Source organism: Phasianus colchicus, chromosome 2 (genome assembly GCF_987193195.1).
Source record: "Phasianus colchicus chromosome 2, bPhaCol1.hap1.1, whole genome shotgun sequence".
Taxonomy (NCBI): Eukaryota; Metazoa; Chordata; class Aves; order Galliformes; family Phasianidae; genus Phasianus; species Phasianus colchicus.
This window is the reverse complement of record NC_143437.1, coordinates 17,760,886-17,786,401: the sequence shown is the minus strand read 5'-3', so window position 1 is coordinate 17,786,401 and position 25,516 is coordinate 17,760,886. Positions and strand designations below refer to the sequence as shown.

Here is a 25,516-nt window from a genome sequence, read left to right as displayed (position 1 = left end):
GAAGGAAGAGCAAAGCCTGTGCCTGTTGAAGTAACATATATTACACCTGAAGTCCCCCTATTCCAGAGTCAAACTTAGGTACACTTGTTGATAGTCATTAATGCCTATAAGAACATGGTTTACAGTTTTTGTGGAGAAATACCTTTACAAAAATAGGTGTTCTTGTACATCTCTCTCATTCCACTTGGTATCATCTGATGAAGCTTTTTGTGCTCTGTATGTTGTTTAGTTGGGTCGTATTAATTTCCTGTCTGTCAGAGAAATACAAGATGTGACCATGACCTTGCATTCCTCCATTCAACTGGGAAGTGTAATAAAAACAGCTTTGAAATAAAATATTTCTAAGGAAGGAACTTTTTGCCAGTAAAACTGCTGAAAACTACTCTGATCATCATTTAAATCCCCGAACGTATCTATTAATTTCACTGTAATTATAGAGAAAAGAAAAAAGACTAACGGTTTTAGGCTTGTGAGGGGTCTTGCAATAATATTAGTCTGCTCCAAATTAGCTGCTGGCTTGTTCTCAAATAATGATTCATGGTTGTATTTTTCTAAGCCTTTTTTATTGTTTTGAATAGTTCAGCACTGTTGTTCAACTTGCCATGCGGTGCTATATGTGGCCCTGCCTTCAGTGCTTCAGAAATTAAAAGACTATATATATATCTTCAAATGAACCTTTTGCAGAAGAATATACTTGACATTATGTATGAACTTTGCCATTTAGAATTGGGACAATCCATTTTAAATGTGTTTGATGGCACACTTAATAACAATTTTCTTATTTGTATTCTGAGAACGGTGTATAAAAGTGGCTTCAATCATTGGAGAGGAATTTCTGAGGGAAAGAGGAAAAATAATTGTAGGGTGTATACCACATAAGTCCCTCATACACTGTTGGATTTTCCTACAGGGAAGGTGCTTACTTCCTGCTCAAGACAAGTGAACAGGCTTGACTCTATTAAGGAACAGAGCCACATTTCTTAGCAGTTGATAATATTTAGTCAGTTCTTGAAGGTGAAAGAAGACATCAGAAGTTAGCAAAAATGAAGTTCTGACTTAAGCTAAAGGCTTTCAGTAAACACAGGTTCCTGTGATGTTTCAGTTCATATGAAGCAGAAAAGGAAAAAAGCGCTGAGAACCTAAAACCTTGGAAGTGTTTGTAGGAGCATTTCAGTTTCAAGTCATCTGTGTGTTAAAATTTTATTGGTATTTCATTTTTAGCACATATGAACTGGGATATTAATCTTATTGAAATAACTTCCAAATTAAAATACATATATGGGATGCATAGACCTTTTCCCATATTTATGTTGACCTGATGATAGAAGTGTATTTTCCTGCTCAGTTAATCTGTTGTATGTTGCCATAAGCTGGAAGTTTGTGACTGAGAGATGCTAATTCTACCTTTCACTTTTTCGAAAGTAGGTTAATATTTATTTTCAATATTTAATATTAATTTCAGAGCAGAAAGAGAGATACCAAAACCTTGTCACAGTTAAGTCACTGATTTTAAAAAAGTCTTTTTTTTACCCATTGTGCATGCTATAGGCCAACAGAAGATACACTTTTAGGCTATATTTCACTCAGGATTCTTCAATTTAAGTGTCACATGGAAATGATTTTATTAGTGATAACACCTTCCTTGCTATATTTTTACTTTGAGAATGATAATATTATTTGTTCATACTTCCTGTAAACAGAACAAATCCTCAATTGGAACTGAGAAGATGGGGAAGCATACAAGAAGAAGAGATAAGAACCTTTATAAAATTTGGTATCTCAGCTATAAAAATGTGAATTGGCAAGCTATTGATTTTTGGTCTCTGCTACAAGGTCTTTCATTTTGCTTAAAATTATGCATAAGAATAGTTTTAGTAGAAATAATTCATAAGTATAAGGTTAATCGAAGGTGCAACGTTGAGATTTCACACTTTTTGATGGGATGAAATAGCAGTAGTTTCAGGTCATCTCTCCCTGACATTCTAGAGAGAAAGAAAAAGTAAAATCTTTTTGAGTTGTTTTGGACATTTTATGTGAGCAAGAACAAAAAATTTAATTTGGAGGTTTGCAATTTTTATTTTTTTTTTATTACAACTTAATTGCTTTGCTTGTTGCTTGAGTGTTAAAATGATAACACAGGAAAGGTGTTATATCTGACAGTGTCAAAAGCTAGCTTGATATTTTAGAGCAATTAAAATTGTTCTCATGGGTCAATAACATTCCAAAAACACTAGGATTTTCTTTCTCTGCAGGGATTTATTTCATATTGCGTGTTCTAATGGAAGGTGTACAATAAGATGCATATCTCATTCTGTCCTGCAGGGATTTAGCTTATCCTTCAGTGTAATAATGGTGAAAAGCTGTTTTATCGCTTCTTTCAACCGGATCTACCAACATGCCCTCTGGCATGGCAAAGCTTTGAGGTTTAACACCTCATAATCCTTGGACAGAGGAAGCTTTATGTTGATATTTTTTCCAGTAAGTAGAGCTGTTTATTGTTAATTTAACATTCACATCTCATCAGTAAATTAAATGCAAAATTAGTTTTTATGTTATTACCTTATAGTCATTATTTTTTTTAACCACTATCTTTAGGCACCTGTGGTATACAAGGTGCTCCAAAAAGAAGGTATAGTTAGTGTCCTGAAGAGCACACTATTTTACAAATGTGCTGTGTGTTTTTTTTCTGTTCTACACTTGGACATATGTTTGAGCCCTCAAATTATGGTCCAGTATAACTGTTCCTACTGAAATGCAGCTGAGCATGGATTCCAGCTGGATTTACTGAATTTGTCAGCAGTCATTACTTTGACATCTGAGAGCAGTTTTTGCACTGAGGTTGCAAAGCCTGGTGTTTGAGATGCTTATCCTCCATTTATCTGGGAATGTGCAGTAAACTTCTTGGCAGACATTGGCACAAAGAAGAGCAGAGCATCCTCAGGTAGTGCTCGTTCCAGCTGGAGCTGTCTGAACATCAGTCAGCAGTTTCGTGTTGTGCAGATGACAGAGCACAGGTTGCCCAGAGAGGCTATGGAGTCTTCTCCTTGGAGACTGTATATGGGCCTGGGCAGCCTGCACTGAATGTCCCTGCTTGAGCAGGGATCTGGTGGACCCAGAGGTCCCTGCCAGCCTCAGCCAGTCTGTGGTTCTGTGCAATGGCAACACTTAGCCAAGGCTAGAGGGTTTCCTTCTCTTACAGAAGATGCACCTGCATTGATACTTTCAGATTTCTCTGTGGTGCTTTGAGTTCTTGCCTTATAGCTTAGAATAGGGCACAGCAATCCCAATCAGTGCCTTAGCACTGCCTTGTGTCTGGGCTGGAAACCCCACAGTGTAAATTTCAGCTCAAAGCCTACCTTGTTTCTTATTTCTCCATGGAACAAAGGAGAAAAGCCCTTCTGCGTCTGAGCTTCAGTCTCTACATCTGTGCACTGCATAATAGAAATTAATTGCATCTAAGTGTCATGAAATAATTCAGAATCCAAATATTTAGCCAGGGTAATATCTAGAGTTGTGATAGGGATTTAAGGTGTTTTAAGAACACATTGTTTGGCCAACTTAGTACAAAAGCATGTTTTGAAATGTATTGACCCTCTTCAACTGACTTAGTAAAACTACTTACATAAACAAGTAGGCAGGAATGTTTATATTAAAAATCATATTAGTATCTTTTTCAATCTTTTAACTTATTATGCCCCTACACATTTTTAAACACTGATTGTTTCACATTAGGTAGAAAATGCTCTTCTAAGTATCCATCAAAGGACAATTTTCAACACATTTTCTATGCCATACACCCTTTCTGCAGCATTTCTTGCATCAGCTCATGAGGCAGCTACTATTGATTATTTGCGTTATGAAGTGAAAGTGGTTATTTGAGTTGATAGCTTTTTTCACAATCAAGATTTGTGAGGAAAAATTGTAAAAGAATGTCTTGGAATATGTAGGTACTTATATTGTCATCTGATACATTCCAGTTTGTATTCCCATGAAATGCAGTAGATAAGCAAAACAAATGCACTGCATAAACAATAAGCCGTCCATAATTTTATTATTAAGTGTTAAATTCATTTGAAACAGTTACATGTTGGGGAATATGCTCATGAAACATTGCTTTGTGGCATGTAATGTCCAAGTAATGTAAAGGCTGTAGAACTAGATTTAATCATACTTAAAATTTCCAAGAGCTTGCCTTTTTGCAGTGGTTCTTGAAATGAGGACAGGAAGCTCTCCTGTTACACCCATGCCAATCTGCTAACTTGCATGAGAAAACTTTACCCAGTTTCAGTGCTGCAGTTGAAAGGAATTTTGGCCATTCTGAGAAGAAAGCAGTATGTGTCACTATGTGTTCTGCTTCAGGAAGCTAGAGTACTTGTAGTGTTCTCTCTCAGGTTGAACAAGATGTAAAACAGTTGATTTTTTTGTATTTGTCATTTGCCCACTGAAAGCTGATATATACACAAGGATGTGAATGTTTTCTATTTCTACACTGTTCAAAATATTGATAGAAGTGCTGAGTGAAAAGTGCTTGCTTAGGATGAATAGGTGAATAGTAGTGTTGTAGTCATCCAGTCCAAACTGGTGCCCCAGTCCTCCCTCCTGTTACTTGTTACTTGTCATCACCTGCCATAAGCTGTCTGATCTTATGGCAGTGCTTTTCAAAACCAGCACTCCTCCTTTTCACCATTTTGCACAGAAGCATGCTAGGCAATCAGGCAAATTTCATGTTGAGGAATATAAAGGATTTATAACCAATCTATTTATCTCCTCATTCTGTAGTTCCTAATTGTATGATGTTTGGTCTAAACTGGCCATTAGAGAAGGACAGCTTGAAGCAAAGCATCCGCTGAATAGAGGCAAGGCTTGCAGTAAATGGAAGTAGTGTATAACCTGTGCTTTTCTTCCCCCTTAATACAGTGTGCCTTGGATTTTAATGTGACTGTAACTAATGTAATACCCTTATTTTGCTGGTCCTATCATAAACAAAAGTGATTGTCACTTTCCGCTATCAAATCTCTGAGAACTAACTACAAGGGTAATTCGATACATGCATCAGCTTGGCTTTTGTCCCAACACAGTTGCAGAATTCACCATTTCTTTCTCATGAAAACTGATTATTTTTTTCTGTCTAGACTTTTTTTTTTTCAGAGCTTAGTGGTGTTATTTAAACTGACTAAATGGGAGTATAATGCCCCAAAAATTAGACACAGCAGCATTAATTAAGTGGGAAAGATCTGGTTTTATCATGCATTTCTGTATTTTAGAGCATAACTAAAGAATTTTTGTGCATAGTTTACAGGGATAACTTTTCCTATTGCCTTATATAATAGAGTCATCACAACAGCTGCAAGGGATTGGTTACACTGCTGGAATTCACTCTGGTGTACACAGGTTTCTTTAATGCATGCTTTTCGAAACAAAACAGTATGATAGCAGGTGTGACCTTTAACCCTCCCTAACTTTGAAGAACTTAATCATCATCATTTGTTCGGCACTGAATATATTTTGCAGGTGGAGGAAACAGAGGGAAATGTAGTTTGGTTTTGATGGTAAAGAGAGAAGGTATGAAACGAATGTACTGGTGCTTGTATTCTTTCTGTGTACATAAATTAGCTAAAGTTAATTTTGCAAGTTTAATCTTAAACAAATCTTGAATTCTGCTGAGAAAATCTGACTTGCTGTATAATTGTTATAATGACATAATTGAAATACAGGGTATATTTTGATGAAGAGGTATTTAAGTCATTCACTTTTACAAAGATTTTCTGTGCAGAAAGGGCTAAGAGAGCTGCAGAAAAAGACAGTACGCAATAAGATGCATTGAGAGGCTGCATACATCATCCCTAGAGCAATATTGATTTCACATTAGTCCTTCCCAACAAAATTTTGTCTTGCTAGCTTTTTTAGGAGCTTGTATGATTCTGTGGCAGTTTTGTATCTCACTGCCTGAGCAAACCTCAGGTCTGGGGGACGTGTGGACATGACTCTCCAGATGAAGCAGCCAATCCTTTATGGGGTCAGGGAGATCACTGGTCATGGTGTTTTGTTGTGTGGAGAGTGGTGCTGCAGCCCGGGCAGAGGGAAGCATTCTCTCTGGGGGAGTTAGACCTCAAATAAAGCACCTGCTTGGTTTTTCTACCATGGAGGTTAGCACTGTTGGAAAAGAGGGCACTAAAATTGATGAAGTTTGAGCACATAGAAGGCAATTTAATCTGTCAGTATAAATTAAATTGGAATTGTCAAACCTTAACACACATCAGTATAGACCTGAATTATGACCACCTGTACTTTACTTGTCCTTGCATGGCTGTTTGTTGTGTTAAATAGTTGTACAGTGGTGTAGCTTGTAGTGAGGTCCATTATGGCACAGCTAAGAAAGGGACTGACTTTCACAAGTAACTTGGATGTATGGAAATGCAGATCTTTAAAAATAAAAGCTAGAAATAAATTTTTGAACCACCCTATTAGCAGTAAATATGTGTGGATATTGTTTCTCTTTAATCTAGAATCTCAAGAATACATGCTGCAATTACAAAAGCATGTTATCTGACTCAAGCTCTGTCCTGTTCCATACGGGCATGGAAGTGTGGACTCAGCCTGTGCTCTTGGTGCTCAATTGGTCCATGAAAGGCCTCCCTGTTGCAGTATTTATCTCCACATAGAAAACTCCCTCCAGATTCGAGTTCAGTGGTTTCCGACCCCAGTGCCCAGTTTCTTATCGTTTGTGCTAGCCAGTGTGAAGGTGGTTTTGTGGCTGAGGCTGTAGGTGGGATGACAAGAAGCCTCTTGAGCCTGCCACACAGCTTCTTTGCAGCCTCAGGCAGCTTACTGCTGCAAAAATCACTTCAGAAATCAGTTTATTTGGGTATCTGTAGTAGCTGACAAGTATGCTATTCTTCCCTTGGCACCAGAAGTACCAGGAAAGTTTTGGTATTAGTTGGAAAATGAGTGTGTTCAGTATTTCTTTAACTAAGACTACAAACTAAAATTTGATAACATTTTGTAAATGTAGCCTTCATTTCTGGGGCTAAATTTCACAGAAAACTCTTGTCTGTACCTTTTCTCAGTGTTGGACTTACTGCAGCTGCGGACTGGGGAATCTGAATCTCCTCTCCTGCTCTCCTTCTCCAGCCTCCTGGGGGCTGATAGCAGAGATTGTGCTGCTCTGTTCTTGTTCCCTTTAGCTGCTACAATGCTTTGTTGGGTTGGAGCATTTCCACACTGCAGTGGAAAAATCTCTTTTTATATAATTCTTATGTGATAAGAATATCACAGTTAAATTAAAACAGATCTTTATTTCTTGAGGAAATATGTAGAGAGAGACTTTGTGTTTCTTGATGAAATGTTCCGTCACCATTACATTTGTGCCATATTGCCTGAGACATACAATGAATGAGTGTGAAGAGTGAAAGAGGGCTTTTTTCATCCATCCTTTCCACTGAAGAAGGGAACAATAAGAATGCTAGTGTTTATTTTTCTCGGTCAATTCTATTTTCATCATTCCTTTTGCTGTCATGTTATTTGACAACACTTAAAACATGCATCTGAATTAGACTGCCTGTTGCTGTGTTAGGAGCTGTTTTACTTAGATCATACTTTTTGTTTGCTGTAATAGACTTTGACTTCAAGGCTCACTTTTATATGAATTAGAAGTAGACGTAGTCTGAGCAGTACTGTCATTTGTACAGGCGTGGTTGCAGCTGGTTTGAGGTAGCTATGCCAGAATGGCTGTTCCCTTGGGCTACAGTTTCAAACCTGCGTGGTGAATCTTACTTTTAAATGACAGCAGATCTCATTCTCGAGCACTGAATTTGGCTACAGACTTTCAAGACAACCCACAAAGGGTCCAAAGTTTGAGCTGTTAATCCAGTGGTCTGAAAGTATACAAATACTTCTTTGGAAACCTCAGTGCAGATGTACTGAGTGACCTATTTTAGGTAAGCAGCTGTTTCTTAATCCATTGTTTTCTCTACTTCCTTAAGAAGTAGTATTAAATACATCCTTTGTGGTAAAACAAGTTCATAACTTAACCAAAGCCTAAGTATGGTTAGATGTTGTACATACTGATTGTATATCACTTTCATAGATTAGAAATTCTTTGAAAGACTTACAGATTATTTGTGGGAATTAAAGTGAAATGTATGTGGGATTTGCTGATCAATAGATAACAAAATGAAGTGCTTGCTGGATAGTTGCAGGTATGAATAATTTGCATTTGGATTTGCTGTTTCCTCATCAAATTGTTTTTATTGGATTTTTAATACATAACAGAAAATTGCACAGGTTACTTTATACTTGTGACAAAAGAAAAGCTATGTCCAAAACCATTTCTTATAATGGAATTACAGAGCACAGTTAAAAAGTTTCATGAATTGCAGTTTTAGAACATGGTGTTTTGGTTGTCCTTTACCATAACATGCAAACGTTGTCATGATTTTTAATGGTATTGAATTTTAATCTTGTTTATTAACTCTTTTGTTGAAAACTGGAACAGACACTTAAACAGTAATCACAGAAATCAGCTGCATGAAATTTTACTTTCAAAAACCCAGCTGTCTTTGTAGCTATAATTATTCCCTGAATTATATGTTTGCAAAGGCTCAATTGGCTGTGATTGTGTGACTTTTTAAAAAAAAATCAGATTCTAAAATGGTTGATTTTTTATGATTTAGTTGCTTATCCTTGTCTGGGAAGAATTAAAAGAAAAATTGGCACATGCATGTATATTTCATATATTTTCAATTACTCTTTTTTTCCCTCTCTTTTCCAGGCCAGCCAGACCATTCAAGTTACCAAAAAGGTAACGTATGATAACACTGTCACATGAAACATTTACAGGATCATAAAGGCATAAGGTGATGGCAAAGCTGTTATTTACCACACAACCTAAGAGTAGGGGATATTCAAGAAAAATGGTAGATAATCAAATGAAAAAAGATTTTTAAAAAAATTGTCTCTTTACACAATGGGTTATGAATTTTGGAAACTTTTAGAAGAATTCATCTTCAGTGGATTCCTAAATAACCACTGAAAGGATTAGTCAGGGTCATGCTCCTTTAACATCCCTGCTCAGGCATCTGTGAATTCCATTGCTTGTAATGACTTCTTTACTGTGCTGAATCTGTACATGGTGCTGTTTCTCTGTGTGAGACTGGGGCAGTGGTTAAACTGAATGTGTCCACATATAGGTGCTGAACTGAAATGTTTGACGCTACCCAGATTTTATGCCTTAGCTTAAAATGGAAGGAAAAGCAGGATGTTATCTTTTCTCTTTTTTCTTTTTAAGAAACTGCCTTCTTGAGACCAGTTTTTAGTGGCGCCAAATTGGTGAAATTGGTATAGATTGTTTTCTGTATTGTATCTCCTCAACATTTTTAATTTTTTAAATCATAGGGGGGAAGAAAAAAAGGACAACAATGTTGAAAGCAGTGGATGAAATGACTTAAATAAGAGATTCCAGTCAGTGCCTTAAACACTGAAAATTCATCACATAGTGCTTCAATAATTGGGGGGGGGGGGGATGGTGTGGAAACTTAGCCATATGCCCAGCTTATTGCACACTTGTAGTTTTAATGAGGTGTGAAAAAGTATGAGGTGCTATCCTGATACTAAAGTACATGCTTAGCACTAGAGATGTACTTTATGAACGTGAGTGGTGCCTTAACTGAAGAATGGCTTTAGAACAGGCTTTTCTCTTGGACTCAGAAATTATCAGAGAATCTAAGTTAGGACAGTGGCTTACTTTTCACTGAGAAAATGTAATTAGACTCGTTTTCTGGCTTTTTAATGGGCCAAAAATAAAAAAACTGCTATCTGTTTAGCCACTTCGAGTAAGCTGACAGAGCTGCCTCTAGGGAACTTGGCTGGATTCACAGCCCTCAGTAGTACCAAGTGACATTCACACAAATAAAATGTAGCATGATTAGAGCTGTTATGTTCTAGTTCAGGTCAGCTTTGCTAATGTGAATGTTGGTACCTGCTGTGACAAACAGACCAGTCGTGCAAACGTAAACAAACACTTGCTGTCTTCTGAGTGTGGCTTGTCAAGTTTCTGAACAATTCATCTCAGATGCAGGTCATGACTGAAGGACTTAAGCAACTTCAGAGCTGCTCTGTTGAGAGTGGAAGCAAAGAGACAAGATGCCAAAGGGCTAAACCTGGCACTACAGTAGTGATGAATAGGAAAACAAATAATTTAGGTAGGATTTTATGACTTCAGAGCAAATGTTTGGAATAGCTAGTCAACATAGCACTTGGTGTTTATGAAAACATTAAATCCTATAAATAGGAAAATTCTATTAGGTCATTTACTTCCCTTTACTTTTACTTTGTACAGTTGCTCATTTGGCAAGCTGCCCCTCTGTGATTCACTTTAATAAAAACTAATGCTTCAGACTGCTTTTCAAGCTTTTGCTAATTAACCTCTTGGGTGAAAGTAGAATTATTCCACATCTCCCTAATAGGTCTTTGGGACACACCCCGTACTTTGGACTTCCTGTCTCCTTAATGCTATGTTTGGACCCCTTGACCATACCTGCCTACTTCCACATGCTAGGAAGACAACTTGCTCACAGCTGTTGGTATTACAGTTAGAAAAGGGAGAAGCTGTTCCTGGAGTGAGGAAGGAGCTGGGCATTACATCTCATCTTAGGAATGGGGTGGAAAGTTTCTATACAGCAGATAATCAACTTGTGATTAGGTAATGGGTTGGTCTGAAACTGAAAAGGAAACATAATCTGTTAAAATAGTAGAAGTAAGTACGGAGAGAGCACTGCTATAAACATACTTTCATGGTACATTGCAGGCAAGTTGAGGAGGAAGTGGTGTATAAATCTTCATGATCAATATTTAGTGTGTACAGAGACAATTAGCACAGAATGATTCATAGCCTACAATTATTTTTAAATACCTTTTAAACTTTGTGGGACTTTCTGTGCTCTTTGATCCCCAGATTAGAAAATGTTACCCTTGGAACATAACCTGAATGAGTTAACTCTTTGCTTTGAGAAAAAAAATTAAGAAATGAAGATTTTTAGTTTTCATGCTCTTTTGTCAACTTAGTGGAAATAAAAATATATTCCAAAAATAATGGAAATAAAATTTTTATGTAAAATTTTTTGTATTCTAGAAGTTGAGCACATGCTGGGAGGTGAAATGTAAGGATGTATATTATTCTAGGAGACTAAAAAATGAATGCTGCTTAGCTTATGTATCATGTTGCAACTCCCTTTCACCTTTGAATTTACAACAGATTTTATGGATATTTAGAATGTAGGCTTTGAGTATTTCTTTTAAGTGACTGTTTTGAATTTAATGAAAACGGTTTTTTGGGGTTCTACTTCAAAATCTGTTTTTCCTCTGATATTTTTCTTTAAAAAGCTGAAACTTTCAAATAAGAAATGGTAATGTTTTCTGTCCTAAAATTTTTAATGAAACATCCATTTTCTAGATAATATCCATGCCAGAATTTAAGTATAAGATTAAGGAAGAAATATTCATCTTGAAAATTTGTATCCAGGCTTAAACAGTTTTCATTTCACACATGCTTGCTTTGCATTTTTAATGTAAAAATGTTATATGAACGATTGCTGTGATAGTTTTAATTGCTAACGTACTGAACAACAGAAGTCTGTCTTTCAGTAGCCCATAATTTATCACCTCTGTAGCAGCATAAAGGAAATCTAAATTAAAGCCCTTGTTTTTCCTGTGGCTGAAATGGAAAGCTTTTTTATATGTGAATAGGAAGTTTCAGTTGGGAGGAGATATGAAAGCAAGTGGGGTTTTTTTGTGTATGACTTTAATTTCTGTAACATCTTTTTTTTCCATACTCCTCTCCCTGCAGCTATGCTGCTCTGATTGCTGACTGGCCTGTGGTGGTCCTGGGCATGTGTACTGTGTTAATAGTGGTGTGCGCACTGGTTGGAATATTAGTTCCAGATCTCCCAGATTTCTCTGATCCATTGCTGGTAAGTAAATATTAGTCACTTGTGCTGTCAAATAAGTATTTTTGGTTTACTGTTTTTTCCATATTAGCAGTAAAAATCATATATAAGTACAGCAGCTGGTGCATTCCACTGACTCTTAGTTTGCCAGAAGAGATTCCCTGCACTTTGAATCTGTTTGGGAGTTGACTTTCGGAGAGATTCTATTCAGTAGTAAGGCAACAGAAGCAATTTTTGTCTAATGGATGTATGAAAGAAATGAGATGTTCAAGAGCCTGTTAATTCCTAGAAAATACAACTGAAAGTAATACGTTTCAGTATTGATAATACAAAGATGCTGTTGCTGTCAGAGTGTATTGTCCGAGAGTTTCAATTACTTCTTCATTTTGCTAATCAAATCTCATGTGACTTACAGCAGAGCTGCTATACATTGAATAATGTAGATTCATCCCAGTTTCAGATGTACAGCACAATGCAACACAAGCCATACGTTCTAAATCAAGTTTCAAAGAGTGGGGGCCAGGATCTATTAAAGGAAAGGGTATTCTATGTGCCTTCTGGGGATGAAATAATATCCATATTGAAAGACTGAAAGTAGTCTTAATCAGGCTCTGTTAAATATTGTGCTTATTTTTTATTTTTCCTGGGCTATCTTACCCATACTAGCCTTACAGAAAAATTGTCTTTAGTTATTATCCTCAAATATGGCTAAGTTATTGTTATATATGTTTTTGTGGTATATATTTGTATAGATCCATATGTAATGGCTCTTTACTGAAAACAATTGAGTTATTCAATTCCTATTTCAACGTCACTTTTGAAATTAAAGACTTGCCTTATTCTTGGAGAAATAGAAAATATAGATTTGAATATTTTTAAATCATATTTAATCAGTAAAGACTAATAATTAAGATATAGAACAGGACGTTTATGAGCACCCCTGCTCTGATATGTAAACTGAACATTTGGGTAGGCTGAATTATCACCATTTCTCAGGGAGATAAGTAATATGTGCAAGAATTCATAATCCCTTCTTAGTTTATGTAATGGGTCACTATTTTGTCAGACTGGCTCATTATAAAGCATTTGCCTTTTAGAGCAGATGCCTGAAGTAATGATGATTCCTAACAGAAACTTTCCATCATTTTGATCATGCTTACACTTTCTTTTTGAGCTAAAAAATGAAAAGTATTAATGGGATTTTATTCTTAGGGTTTTGAACCAAGAGGGACTGCAATAGGACAGAGATTGGTTACGTGGAACAACATGGTGAAAAACACAGGGTACAAAGCAACACTAGCGAATTATCCTTTTAAATATGCCGATGAGCAAGCTAAAAGGTAAGAATTTGTATTAAAGATTTATTGTTTTGTTTTTGTGTGTGTGTACATAACTCTTGCTGTAGTGCTCTTGGAAGTTACTGTATATAATGCCAATGTATCAATAAATATTGGATCTGATCACCTACATTTCTCAAGGGCTGGACACTTCCTATCATAAACTCTTTAAAACGATTTGTCATTTTAGGTCCTCTCTGAAACACAGGTATTTTTAGTACTGTACTCAATGAAATATCCTCTGAAGTCTCTAATAACAAAAAATACAGTGAATGTTTCCGTTCTTGAATACAAAAGTTGCATTGTAACATAAGAGTTGTTAAGATGTGTAACTTGTTTAGGTACTACTTTTTAACAATTTGTTTTCTAAGGTGAGTTAAAGCCATTTATTCTGTTTTAGTCACCAAGATGACAGATGGTCAGATGATCACTATGAAAGGGAGAAGAGACAAGCAGAATGGAACTTTCACAAGGATACCTTTTTTTGTGATATTCCAAGTAAGTGGAGAAATTATTTAAGGCAAATAAGCTTCTCCATTTGAATGATTTTTGAGCTCTTCTGTCTCTTGTATACCCAATCAGGAAAATATTTTTTACTTGCTTCCGAACACTTCTTTACATGCACAGAAGCCTTTGAAATTGTTCTAAAATGTTATATTCTGTTGGTTCTTCCTAGGAAGCAGTTAGTTTCTTAAAGAGGTTCCATTTCCCATACAGATATCCTGTTGTTGATAATGCTGACCATTGTAAGAGCAATGTTTTATATATGCCTATAGATATCATACTGTAGAACCATATGATAGAACAGCTTGGGTTGGAAGGCACCTCAAGGATGATCAAGTTCCAACCTGTCTGCTACAGACAGTGTTGCCAACCATTAGGTCAAGTACTAGATCAGATTACTCAGGACCCCTTCCAACCTGGCCTTAAAGACCTCCAGAGATGGGACATCCACAACCTCTCTGGGCAACCTGTTTCAGCACCTCACCACTCTCTCAGTAAAAAACTTCCCTCTGGCATCTAATCTAAATCTCCCTTCCTTAAGTTTAAAATCATTCCCCCTTGTCCTATTACTATCTACCCTTGTAAAAAGTTGATTTCCCTCATGCTTATTAACTCCCTTTAAAATTGTAAGGCTGAATTGAGGTCCCCCTGCAGCCTTTTTTTTCCAGGCTGAACAAGCCCAGTTCCTTCAGCCTATCTTCATAGCAAAGGTATTCCAGCCCTTTGATCGTATTTGTGGCCCTCCTCTGGACCCTCTCCAAAAGCTCCACATCCTTCCTATGTTGGGGGCCCCAGACTGGATGAAGTACTCCAGCTTGGGCCTCATGAGAGCAGAGTAGAGGGGTGCAGTCACCTGTTTGCCACCCCTCTTCTGAGGGAGCCCAGGATACCATTGGTCTTCTGAGCTGCAAGTGCACACTGCTGGCTCATGTTATGTTTTTCATCAACCAGGACCCTTAAGTCCTACTCAGCAGGGCTACTCTCAAGGAGTTATTCTCTCAGTCTGTATATGTAGCTGGGATTAGTTTGACCCAACTGCAAAACCTCGCACTTTGCTTTGTTGAGCCTCATTATGTTCACAAGGGCCCACATTTCCAGTTTATCAAGGTCCCTCTGGATGACATCCCTTCCTTCTGCTGCATCAACTGCAGCATTTAGTTTGCTGTCATAACAAACTTGCTGAGAGTGCACTCGATCTCATCATCTATGTTCTTGATAACACTGTTAAAGAGCACTGGTCACAAGACAAACCCTTGGGGGACACTGCTTGTTACCAAGCTCCACTTAGACATAAAGACATCGACTACAGCCCTCTAGCAGTGACCTTCCAAACAATTCTTTATCCACCAAACAGTCCACCCTTCAAATTCATATCTCTCTAATTTAGAGATAAGGATGAGGTGGGGGACCACATCAAAGACCTTGCAAAAGTCCGGTTGGAAGACACAGTACTTAAATCACCCTAGTGAAGATATGTTTTGTCTGTGCCATCAATTCTAAAAGAAAACTAAAAATAGTTTTCCTCTGTATGTTTATATGAGTCTCTTTTCTAAAAGACTACAGGTCATATCCTGCCCAGAATTTAGAGTGCTTTTTAAAACAACAAAACAGAAACCAAAACCAGATCAACCAAAAAAGTCCCCCAGAAGTAATGAAGGCTTATGAAGGTGTCTAAGTTAAACTATTGGACAAAAGAAATCTTTATTAAACTGTTTGCAAGTCGTACTGCAACACTTTGGTCAGTCCTGTTCTGGTAGAAAGCATGCATTAACAGATGTAGAACTTGCCTTTATTTAGAGAGTGCCCTGGGACATGGTCTCTTTTGTGGCTATTTTTATATTTGAGGACTGATAACAGAAAGTGTAATTGTAAAGTTATTTATTTTATTGATCTGAGAGAACAGTGACCAGTAAAAATGGGTGAATAACAGATCTATGATTTTTTTCAGTTACATTAAAGCTTTGCATCTAAGTGAGAAGCTGTGATCAGTGTTGTCATTTCTGTGCCTGTGAGCAGAACCAAATTAAATTGAGCAGATATTAGATAAGGAAGTGGAAATTTGTTAGGAACACTACCAAGCAATAACTGTAACCTGGAGCAGAATTAGCTACTTTGACCCTGCCTGCTGTTCCTGTATAGTCTCATTCTTTCCATTACTGTTTCTGCATCATCTCAGTTGTGGCAGTTGTGAAGGAATTGTGCTTCTGTGGGAGTTTGCCAGTTAGCTAGGTAAAGAAAACAGTTGATTTCCTTTTGACCCGTACTGATCATTGGTATCTTTCTTAGTCTTCTCCAGGATCAGTGGATTTCCATTTCCTTGATCCTGAAAGCACAGTCAGAGATCATAAAGCAGTATCTATCCTCAGGTCTTTCTCATTGCATTTCTGTGAAAGGCAACAACTCTGCATTTTCACAACATTAGGAAAAAAAATCAGCCTTTTGGGTTTGGGGTATTGTAATTAATGTGATAAAGTTCCTTAATCCAGGGTACCATATTGTGTTACTACATACCATAATGCCATATATTTGTGCATGTATGTATGGTTCTTTTATTAGCTATCCATAAAGATTTTGCTGCCACTAAGTAAAGATTTTCTTTCCTAAATGCTGTCTTCTAATAAATGTAATTTAATTGTAATTTAAGCTCTGTGTGTCTAAATGTAGAATTATTTTAAATGGCCTTAAGGGTATCACAAAAATTTCTACTGCAGTCATTTGCTTCTAAAGCAAAAACAGTCTTGTAGAAACATCTTTATAATTATTATTTATATTCCAAAATGCCTTACAAAATTAGCCTTTGATTACTATTATCTATGCACTACCATTATGCAGTGCCAAAAATTTTGTAGTTTGCTGATTAGATCTTCTGATTTTTTTCTTTTTGTCATAGTTCAGAAGATAGAATACTTGAATAGAAGTCTGTAGAGCTTCTAAGTGGTATATTATATTTAAGAAGACGTATTTACTATAAGCACTTTAAGTAAAACGAAACTTTCATGTGGACTGAGTCTTACAGATAAATAGATCATTTTGAAAATGAGGTGGATTCCCATGAACTGAAAAAGACCTCACTGGCGTTGTTTGAGTGCTGGGATTCTGTCTCAGTTTTTGATATCAGACACACACACATAGTCCATAAACCCTTCTCATGTAATTTCAGGTGATCGCTATTCGCGAGTGGTGTTTACATCAACAGAAGGAGAGAATTTATGGAATTTGAATGCAATTAAGTCAATGTGCAATGTAGATAACCTAAGGGTAAGTCAAGATGCTGTTTAATTTGTCTTACATGCAGATAAGCAGCATTTATTTGAGAGTTTATTTTACTGCCCGTTGTCCAACAGTATGTACAAATTCTCCATGTGTTTTGCACCCTTGTAGAGTGGTCAGTCTGCTTATGGAGGAAGCTAAGAAGCAACTGTCTGTATTGCAGAATTGTACAGGGAAATTTGGTTTTGCTACTAATGCCATCCAGAATAAGGTGGAGGAGGGTTGCTTTTAGAAGCTTCTGTGCAGAAAGGGCTATCTTAACAATTGCTGTTTCTTCTCTGAACATTATTACGGTTTTTTTGTCCTTGTTTTCCATAAGAGTATTTCCTTGCTTTTTCCCAATCAGGTACCCTCATAGTATAAGCAGTTTTCTCTGTCAGATTTATGGGGTCAAAAGAGAACATGTTGGCAGCTGAACATGAAAGAACACAGATATAGTAGCTAGATAAACAACCCAATTAATTACATCTGGATAATGATATTGTAAGAGTAACATTAAATTCTCTGTAAATTTGAGAAAGTGAAAGCAGATATTTTGGCTACCATGGCTTCTGTTATGTGTATTAGAAGATAATCCAGCACAGTGATTGAAAACAATGTCCAGTTTCAGCTGATAGAAATTAGCTGACACAGACTGAAATGAAGTAAGTGTTCAGATGGCACACTTCTAAACTATCAGCTTGTCACTTTCTGAAAATGAGTACCTTTTTATCTTCGTAACTGTAAAACTTACTTGTACTGCTGACTTTGTATGGAAATTAAGCAATAAGTTTTTCTTTCTTCTATTAATAGTGATTAACTGATTTGCTGATGAGATACTGATTTCTTTCTTGTCCAGAACAACAACAACAAAAAACAATTAATATACCACATTTCTTTCACGAGGAATACTTGAATTCTTAATTTGTTTATCACTGCCTCTCAGACAATTCTCTTTATTTTGCCAGATTCCCAAAGTACTTTCACTAACAGATGGCATTTTCTTGCTTAGAATGTTGAGCTGTAGTGAAACACTGTGTAGTGAATCTCTCTAGAAGCCTGCTGGCATGCACTTTGTTCTGATTGGCCTCTGTTGGTATAAGTGGGTTTTGTCCTCACATGCTTATGAAATATTCCTTATGTCCTCATCAGAGATTATTGCTCTGACATGATGGCTCATGTTATTTATCTTTATCTCTTTCAGTCAGAATGAGCCAGGAGAAAAAAGTCCAGTATTTAAACTAGTTCAGCTACGTTTCAAATTATTTGAGCTAGGGAATCATCCAATGACTGGTTGAGTCAGGAAATGTGGTTAAGAATAACCTTTTGCGACAGCGAAAATTAGGGAAGACATTAAGCTTTTTTCTTTTTTTTTTTTTAATGTTTCATATTTAAAGTAACTTTTTTTAAAAACAATTCTAACAATTTCTGAGCATTTGTAACAACACCTTTTAGAGCTCATGAAGTGCTGAGATAAGCCCCAGTTTTGAATGCTAAGTTCAAGACTGCTAATTACAAGACTTTAGAGAGAATGCAAACTTGCACTGTAGTTGTCAGAAGAAACTGATGACTTGTGTGACCTCCCAGTCTTACAGACTCTTGTCTGTCTGTCGTTGATTGGATGCTATTTCCTGGAAATAGAGTTTATGCAATTTTCTAATGATAAGCACACCTATTATTTCATTAAATATGAGCTAACAGTATATCCCCTGTGTTAATCATGTTCCCATCTGCATGTAACTACTTTAACTGTATATTTTTCTGACACTCACGGGCTCCATCTTACAGCTGTTCTGCATGTGCTAGTCCTACAATGTTCATGGAAGTATTATATACAAAATAGCTGTAGAAGGTGTTCTGATTTTTAACTACTTGGATGAGACAAAAAAAAGCCCTTTCTTTCACCTGGCAATTGCAGGATGTTTTTCCTATAAACCATAAACATTTATTTTATAAATTTCAAAGTCTGTAAACAATCTCCTCAGACTGCTTCCCAAAAAACTTATAGTTGTGTTTTTTGTCACTGCGTATATCCATTTGGGCAGGTCTGCCTGTGGAATAGAGCATGTGCACTGCTTGGTTTCTTCTGTTGTTCCAAAGTAAATGGAAATCTTGCCAGCAGCAGACTGAGTTTGGCAACAGCAAAATGGCCTTTGTGATACCTTTGGATCACTAACAAAGCCCAATGCTACAACATATTAACATTTTACACAGTATTTTAATAAGCTATCCCAAGCTAAATTTTGAATTTTAATTTCTAATTTCCAGCTGCTAGCTCATATTACTTTTATCTTTGGCAACAGTTACTTTACAAGTAAATGTTTATGGCCTGCAGCAAGTGTTGAAGAACAGCATATAAACTTCGTTGTCCCATTTTGATGTGAATATGCAGAGAAGACAATACAGTCCTTTCCTCCTGGTTTGCCTTCTTGACCCAAGGGTTTGTCTATTATGTCCTCGTAAGATAAACTTGGAGGCATGCCACAAAAAATACAGATATGCTATTCCAGTGCTTCCTTTTGTTTAGAAGGTTGTTCAGTTTTTCCTGAGTTTGCATGTGTAAGTGTTTCTATCTGGAAACAATCAAATGTGAATTATCCTGTTTTTTTGGAATGCCAGTTTGTTATTGTTCAGAAACTGGTTGACAAAATTAAGTCCATGTTAAAGTTTTTATAACTGTCCTGAGAATTCCCAAGTGCAGGGTTTTGTCTGCATTATGAATGGTTGCTAATAATAAACCCATGCAGTTTTGCTAGAAAAGCAAAGTAATGTGTTTTAAATTTAGGTGATCTGAAATATACATGGATAATGATTTCCGGTCTCAATCCTATAAACTCTTGACCACATAAATTTAGTGACTTTTATTAATATGCATCATATGCAACCTGATTAAGACTGAAATTATACATGTATCTAAATATTTGAAGAGTTCATTCTCAATCAATTGGATGTCAGGGGGAAATTCTTTACAGAGAGAGTGGTGAGGTAATGGAGCAGCTGCCCAGAGAGGCTGTGGATGCCCCATTCCTGGAAGTGTTCAAGGCCAGATTGGATGGGGCCCTGGGCAGCCTGGTCTCGCATTAAATGAGGAGGTTGGTGGCCCTGCATGTGGCAGGGGGGTTGGAGATTCATGATGCTTGAGGTCCCTTCCAACCCTGGCCATTCTGTGATTCTGTGAATCATCACATACAAGCCAGTGTAGAAGCAGACATGAAATTTTTAAGACTTAAGTTTTCTGTGCCATGTCAAGATGGAGTTTTGCCAAGATGAGAAAATTTCCATGATACAATCTTGTTACTTAGCAGTTTCAATTCTACTTTAAAGATGCCTTCATTTCGCCTTAGAGAGCCTTGTGCTTATTTAGCGAAGTCCTACACTTTAGTGGTTTCAAGTAAATCTGAAATATTCTTAAAGTGAAAGAAGAGTGTCTGTGTAGGGGAGTAGTGCTCATTTATCAACGGAATTCTTAACCAAAATGCTAAAATTGCTATCATTTTCGTGAAGCTCTGATAGTAGTTCCTAGGCTTAGTGCATTCACTTGAGCTGACACAGAGGTTCTCCATTCTGGGATCTCTCTGCTGTGTCTGCATGTGGTGCCTGCTTGTCCCTGTAACTCCTCTAGCTTTACTGCTGCTGCGTCTTCCTCTGCTCCTTCGCTCCTGTGCTGAGCCTTGGGGCTTCTTCCCACAGTGGGTGCAGCATTCAGAGACACAACTGCCATCTCTGTGCAACATGGCTAATTGTATGGGGCTTTATGCCACAGATGCATTATTCTGTGCCTTGGAAATCCATGTATCACTCAGGACGTGTAGCAGACTGACTTGTTTGAGAGGAAACATGTCAGCTGCAGAGCAAGAAAAAACTTGTGAAGTGAGGATTGTAGAAGAGAGGTCAAATGGTGGAAGTCATTGTAAAAAATGTCACGTTGGTTCTTTCTGGATGTAAGTCCCTGCCTCTCTCACATACCTTCAGTATGTGATTCAAAGCAGAATGGAACTTCACTGATGTATAGGATGTTTTCAGGACTGTAGCATGAGATAATAGAAGAGAATTAGTCCTCAGTCTGTTAAAAAAAAAAAAAAAAGTCAATCATCTTCAAATAATAGAACATTAACAATAGAAGTACAGTAGTCTAAACGCTTCTGCTAGTTCTATCCTTCTTTGACAGGTCAGGCTGCTAAGTTACTGCTGGGTTAGTCTGGTTTGTGTAAGAGGATGCTGATCAAAAACAACATGCAAAGAAAGAGGAATTTGTAAATGATAACAAAAAAAATCATAAGCTGAATTTTTATCACCTCAGGATTTGTGTGTGAATGTTTCTAATCACATTATTACTTTAAAATGGATTTTTGCCCTGCCTGTCTTTATACAGATCAGATCCCATTCCCAGTTTGGTGATCTCTGCCAGAGAGCCACTGCTGCTTCTTGCTGTCCCAGCTGGACACTGGGCAACTATATTGCCATCCTAAACAACAGGTCATCATGTCAAAAAATTGTAGAACGAGACGTCTCTCACACCCTAAAGCTGCTTCGCACGTGTGCCAAATACTATTACAATGGAACCCTGGGGCCAGACTGCTGGGATATGAATGCCAAAAGGAAGGACCAACTCAAGTGTACAAATGTGCCTCGCAAATGTACCAAGTACAATGCTGTTTACCAGATCCTTCACTATCTAGTGGACAAGGATTTTCTAAGCCCAAAGACAGCTGACTATGTCTTACCAGCTTTAAAATATAGCATGCTCTTCTCTCCAACTGAGAAGGGAGAAAGCATGATGAGTATTTACCTTGATAACTTTGAGAACTGGAACTCTTCAGATGGTGTGACAACCGTCACAGGAATTGAGTTTGGAATAAAACATAGTTTGTTTCAAGATTACCTGTTGATGGATACTGTGTATCCTGCCATAGCCATTGTAATTGTTCTATTAGTTATGTGTGTGTACACGAAGTCCATGTTTATCACGCTGATGACTATGTTTGCAATAATTAGCTCCTTGATTGTTTCTTATTTTCTGTATCGAGTAGTATTTAATTTTGAGTTCTTTCCATTCATGAATCTCACTGCATTAATTATTCTTGTTGGGATCGGAGCAGATGATGCTTTTGTCTTATGTGACGTTTGGAACTACACAAAATTTGATAAACCTCACGCTGGAACTTCTGAGACAGTGAGCATCACGTTGCAGCATGCTGCTCTTTCCATGTTTGTCACCAGTTTTACCACCGCTGCTGCCTTTTATGCTAATTATGTCAGCAATATCACAGCAATCAGATGTTTTGGTGTCTATGCTGGCACTGCCATCTTGGTAAATTATGTTTTGATGGTTACTTGGCTACCTGCTGTAGTTGTGTTACATGAACGTTATCTTCTCAATATTTTCAGTTGCTTTAAAAAACCTCAGCAGAGGGTATACAACAACAAAAACTGCTGGACTGTGTTGTGCCAAATGTTCCACAAGGTTATTTTTGCAGTCTCAGAAGCATCCAGGATATTTTTTGAAAAAGTTTTGCCATGCATTGTTATCAAATTTCGTTATATTTGGCTTTTCTGGTTCCTTGCCTTAACAATTGGGGGAGCATATATTGTGTGTATAAATCCAAAGATGAAATTGCCATCATTGGAGCTCTCTGAGTTTCAGGTATTTAGGTCTTCTCATCCCTTTGAACGATACGATGCAGAATACAAAAAGCTTTTCATGTTTGAACGTGTCCACCACGGAGAGGAGCTCCACATGCCAATTACGGTAATCTGGGGTGTCACGCCTGAAGATAATGGTGACCCTTTAAATCCTAAAAGTAAAGGGAAGCTGCAACTAGATAGCAGTTTTAATATCGCTAGCCCAGCTTCACAGGTTTGGATTTTACGCTTCTGTCAGAAGCTAAGAAATCAAACATTCTTTTATCAGACTGAAGAACAAGACTTCACAAGCTGCTTTATTGAAACATTTAAGCAGTGGATGGAAAACCAGGACTGTGATGAGCCATCTCTTTACCCCTGCTGCAGCCACTGGAGCTTTCCGTACAAACAAGAAGTCTTTGAGTTATGTATCAAGAGAGCTATAATGGAGCTAGAAAGAAGCACAGGGTACCATTTGGATAGCAAAACTCCAGGGCCTCGCTTTGACCTGAATGACACTATCAGGGCAGTGGTGCTGGAGTTCCAAAGCACCTACCTCTTCACACTGGCTTATGAGAAAATGCATCAGTTCTACAAAGAGGTGGACTCATGGATTTCAAGTGAGCTTAGTTCAGCTCCTGAAGGTCTTAGCAATGGTTGGTTTGTGAGTAATTTAGAATTTTATGATCTGCAGGACAGTCTTTCTGATGGTACTCTGATTGCCATGGGTCTTTCGGTTGCTGTTGCATTTAGTGTAATGCTTCTTACGACTTGGAACATTATTATAAGCCTTTACGCAATAGTTTCAATCGCTGGAACTATTTTTGTCACTGTAGGTTCTCTGGTTCTTCTTGGATGGGAGCTAAATGTATTAGAATCTGTCACTATTTCTGTGGCTGTCGGCTTGTCTGTAGACTTTGCTGTTCATTATGGAGTAGCTTATCGCTTAGCCCCTGATCCTGACCGAGAGGGGAAAGTGATTTTTTCTCTAAGCCGAATGGGTTCTGCTATTGCGATGGCTGCATTGACAACGTTTGTAGCTGGAGCAATGATGATGCCCTCTACAGTGTTGGCATACACGCAGCTTGGCACTTTCATGATGCTAATAATGTGCATTAGTTGGGCTTTTGCAACATTCTTCTTTCAGTGCATGTGCCGATGCCTTGGACCCCAGGGCACTTGTGGCCAGATCCCGCTACCAAAAAAACTGCGGTGTAATGCCTTTTCTCAGACCTTTTCAGGAGCCCAGGGGGGAAGAGGTCAAAATAAATCGCATCCCATTAGCAAATACCAGCTGGACTCCAGAGGTCAGAAGCCAGAAATGGAGCATGAGCACTATGAGCTGGAGCCACTGGCGTCACAAGCAGGTATCTGTAACCCTGCAGAGAAAGTGACTTATGAAGAAACTCACATCTGCTCGGAACTCTTCAGCAGCAGGCCCCAGAACACATGTATGCCTATGCATTCAGTGTATAATAGCGAAGTGAGCAAAAGCATTAAAAATGTTGCTAGTTCAGCTGTGCTACAGTCATCTATTGACCAACATGCTCTGTGCCCACTCTTCTCTCAGAACAGGCAGTGCAGTTGCCCGGATCCATATAAGCAGGTAACAGTAAAGTGGAGCCCACACTCATGTCAACAGCTAAGCGATCCCTTCTGTTACCAGTGTTCTCCTTCACCTGGGGCCGTGCAGATCCAAAGCTCTGTGACTCCCATAAATACTTTACAGCAAACTACTGAAGGTTATGTGCATCCTGTCCAGCATGTCCTCCACTGCAGCTGCCTTCAAGGAAGGCTCAAAAGAACGATGACACAGAACTCGCTGCCAAAAAATATTTTCCTCCAGTCAGTGCAACAGTTTCAGGCACATCAAAGAGTAAACAGGACAGATGCTCACCAAAACCCAGAGGAAAACATAAGAACGGTTCCAAAGGTGATGAGCTCCTCACAATTTCTGTGCCGAAATGTAGGGCCTCTAATCGTGCATTGCTCTGAGTGTGAGAACAGCATATCTAACAACCAAAAGGGACACTGTCAGAAGGCAGACAAGTGTGATGGAAAGGGTGGCACAGAAGCCAATGGGGTTGAAAGCAAGAAAGCCTCTATATCAAAGCAGAAAAAGAAAGCCGAGAGCAAGATAGATCAGTGTTCTTTGCAGAATGACCAGGTTTTGAGGGGTGACCAAGCTGCTAAAAACCACCTGCTGAATAGGTCAGCAGGAGAGGCTCACTGTGAGGGTTGCCATGAAAACTCACACTGTTGTAGCACAGCTGTCGCAGTGAAGTGCAATTCTGTTGACTGTCAAATGCCAAACATCGAAGCCAATGTGCCTCCTATGTTAATGCGCCCAGAACTTTCCAATGAAAGTTTGTTAATAAAAACGCTATAATAAATCTTTAATTTGGCCATCCTGTGTCTTTTTTTTTTTTAGAAGTATGTTTAAGACACTAAACAAGAAAGTCCTGAATAAATATGAATTGTAATTGCATTTTAGAATGAGAAGGGTATTTTATAGAAGGGTAATATTTATACATTTCATAAAGCTATTACACATAGTAAAACCAGATGTTGTCCAGAATGTTTTTGGTTGATTTTTTTTTTTTTTTTCTTGCTGTAGCTCATAAACTGGATTATGCTTAATTTAACTTTTGCCCTAGGGCACTGGAGCTTGAATTTTCAGTATAAATCATCTTCAGAAATAAAGCATTGCAAAGAAACGCTCCATTTTCTGAAGCCAGGGTTTGTGGAATTGACAGTGTCTGGGGTAAGTGTGTTTGCCACCACGTTTTCTGAGTGCATCATTTCCCTTTATCCACACAGCAGGCTTCTGTTCTGAAAATGGTGTGTGCCTCAAAACAGTGG

The 25,516-nt window shown here is 37.8% G+C and overlaps 1 protein-coding gene across 8 annotated transcripts in view; it reads left to right on the top strand.

Moving 5' to 3' along the window:
* Positions 1–25,125, top strand: part of DISP1 (dispatched RND transporter family member 1) — an 86,370-nt gene extending 61,245 nt beyond the window's left edge. For 4 of the 8 annotated variants that reach the window (XM_090135006.1, XM_090135007.1, XM_090135005.1 and 1 more), the window contains 6 exons: positions 8,771–8,800; positions 11,843–11,966; positions 13,155–13,282; positions 13,680–13,777; positions 16,944–17,041; positions 21,405–25,125. In XM_090135006.1, the coding sequence (XP_089991132.1) occupies positions 8,771–8,800; positions 11,843–11,966; positions 13,155–13,282; positions 13,680–13,777; positions 16,944–17,041; positions 21,405–25,043 (4,117 nt within the window). In that variant the 3' untranslated portion in view covers positions 25,044–25,125. The remainder of the gene's footprint in view (positions 1–8,770; positions 8,801–11,842; positions 11,967–13,154; positions 13,283–13,679; positions 13,778–16,943; positions 17,042–21,404) is intronic. The other 4 variants (XM_090135001.1, XM_090135002.1, XM_090135003.1 and 1 more) reach the window with 1 other exon arrangement.
* The last annotated feature ends 391 nt before the right edge of the window (positions 25,126–25,516 follow it).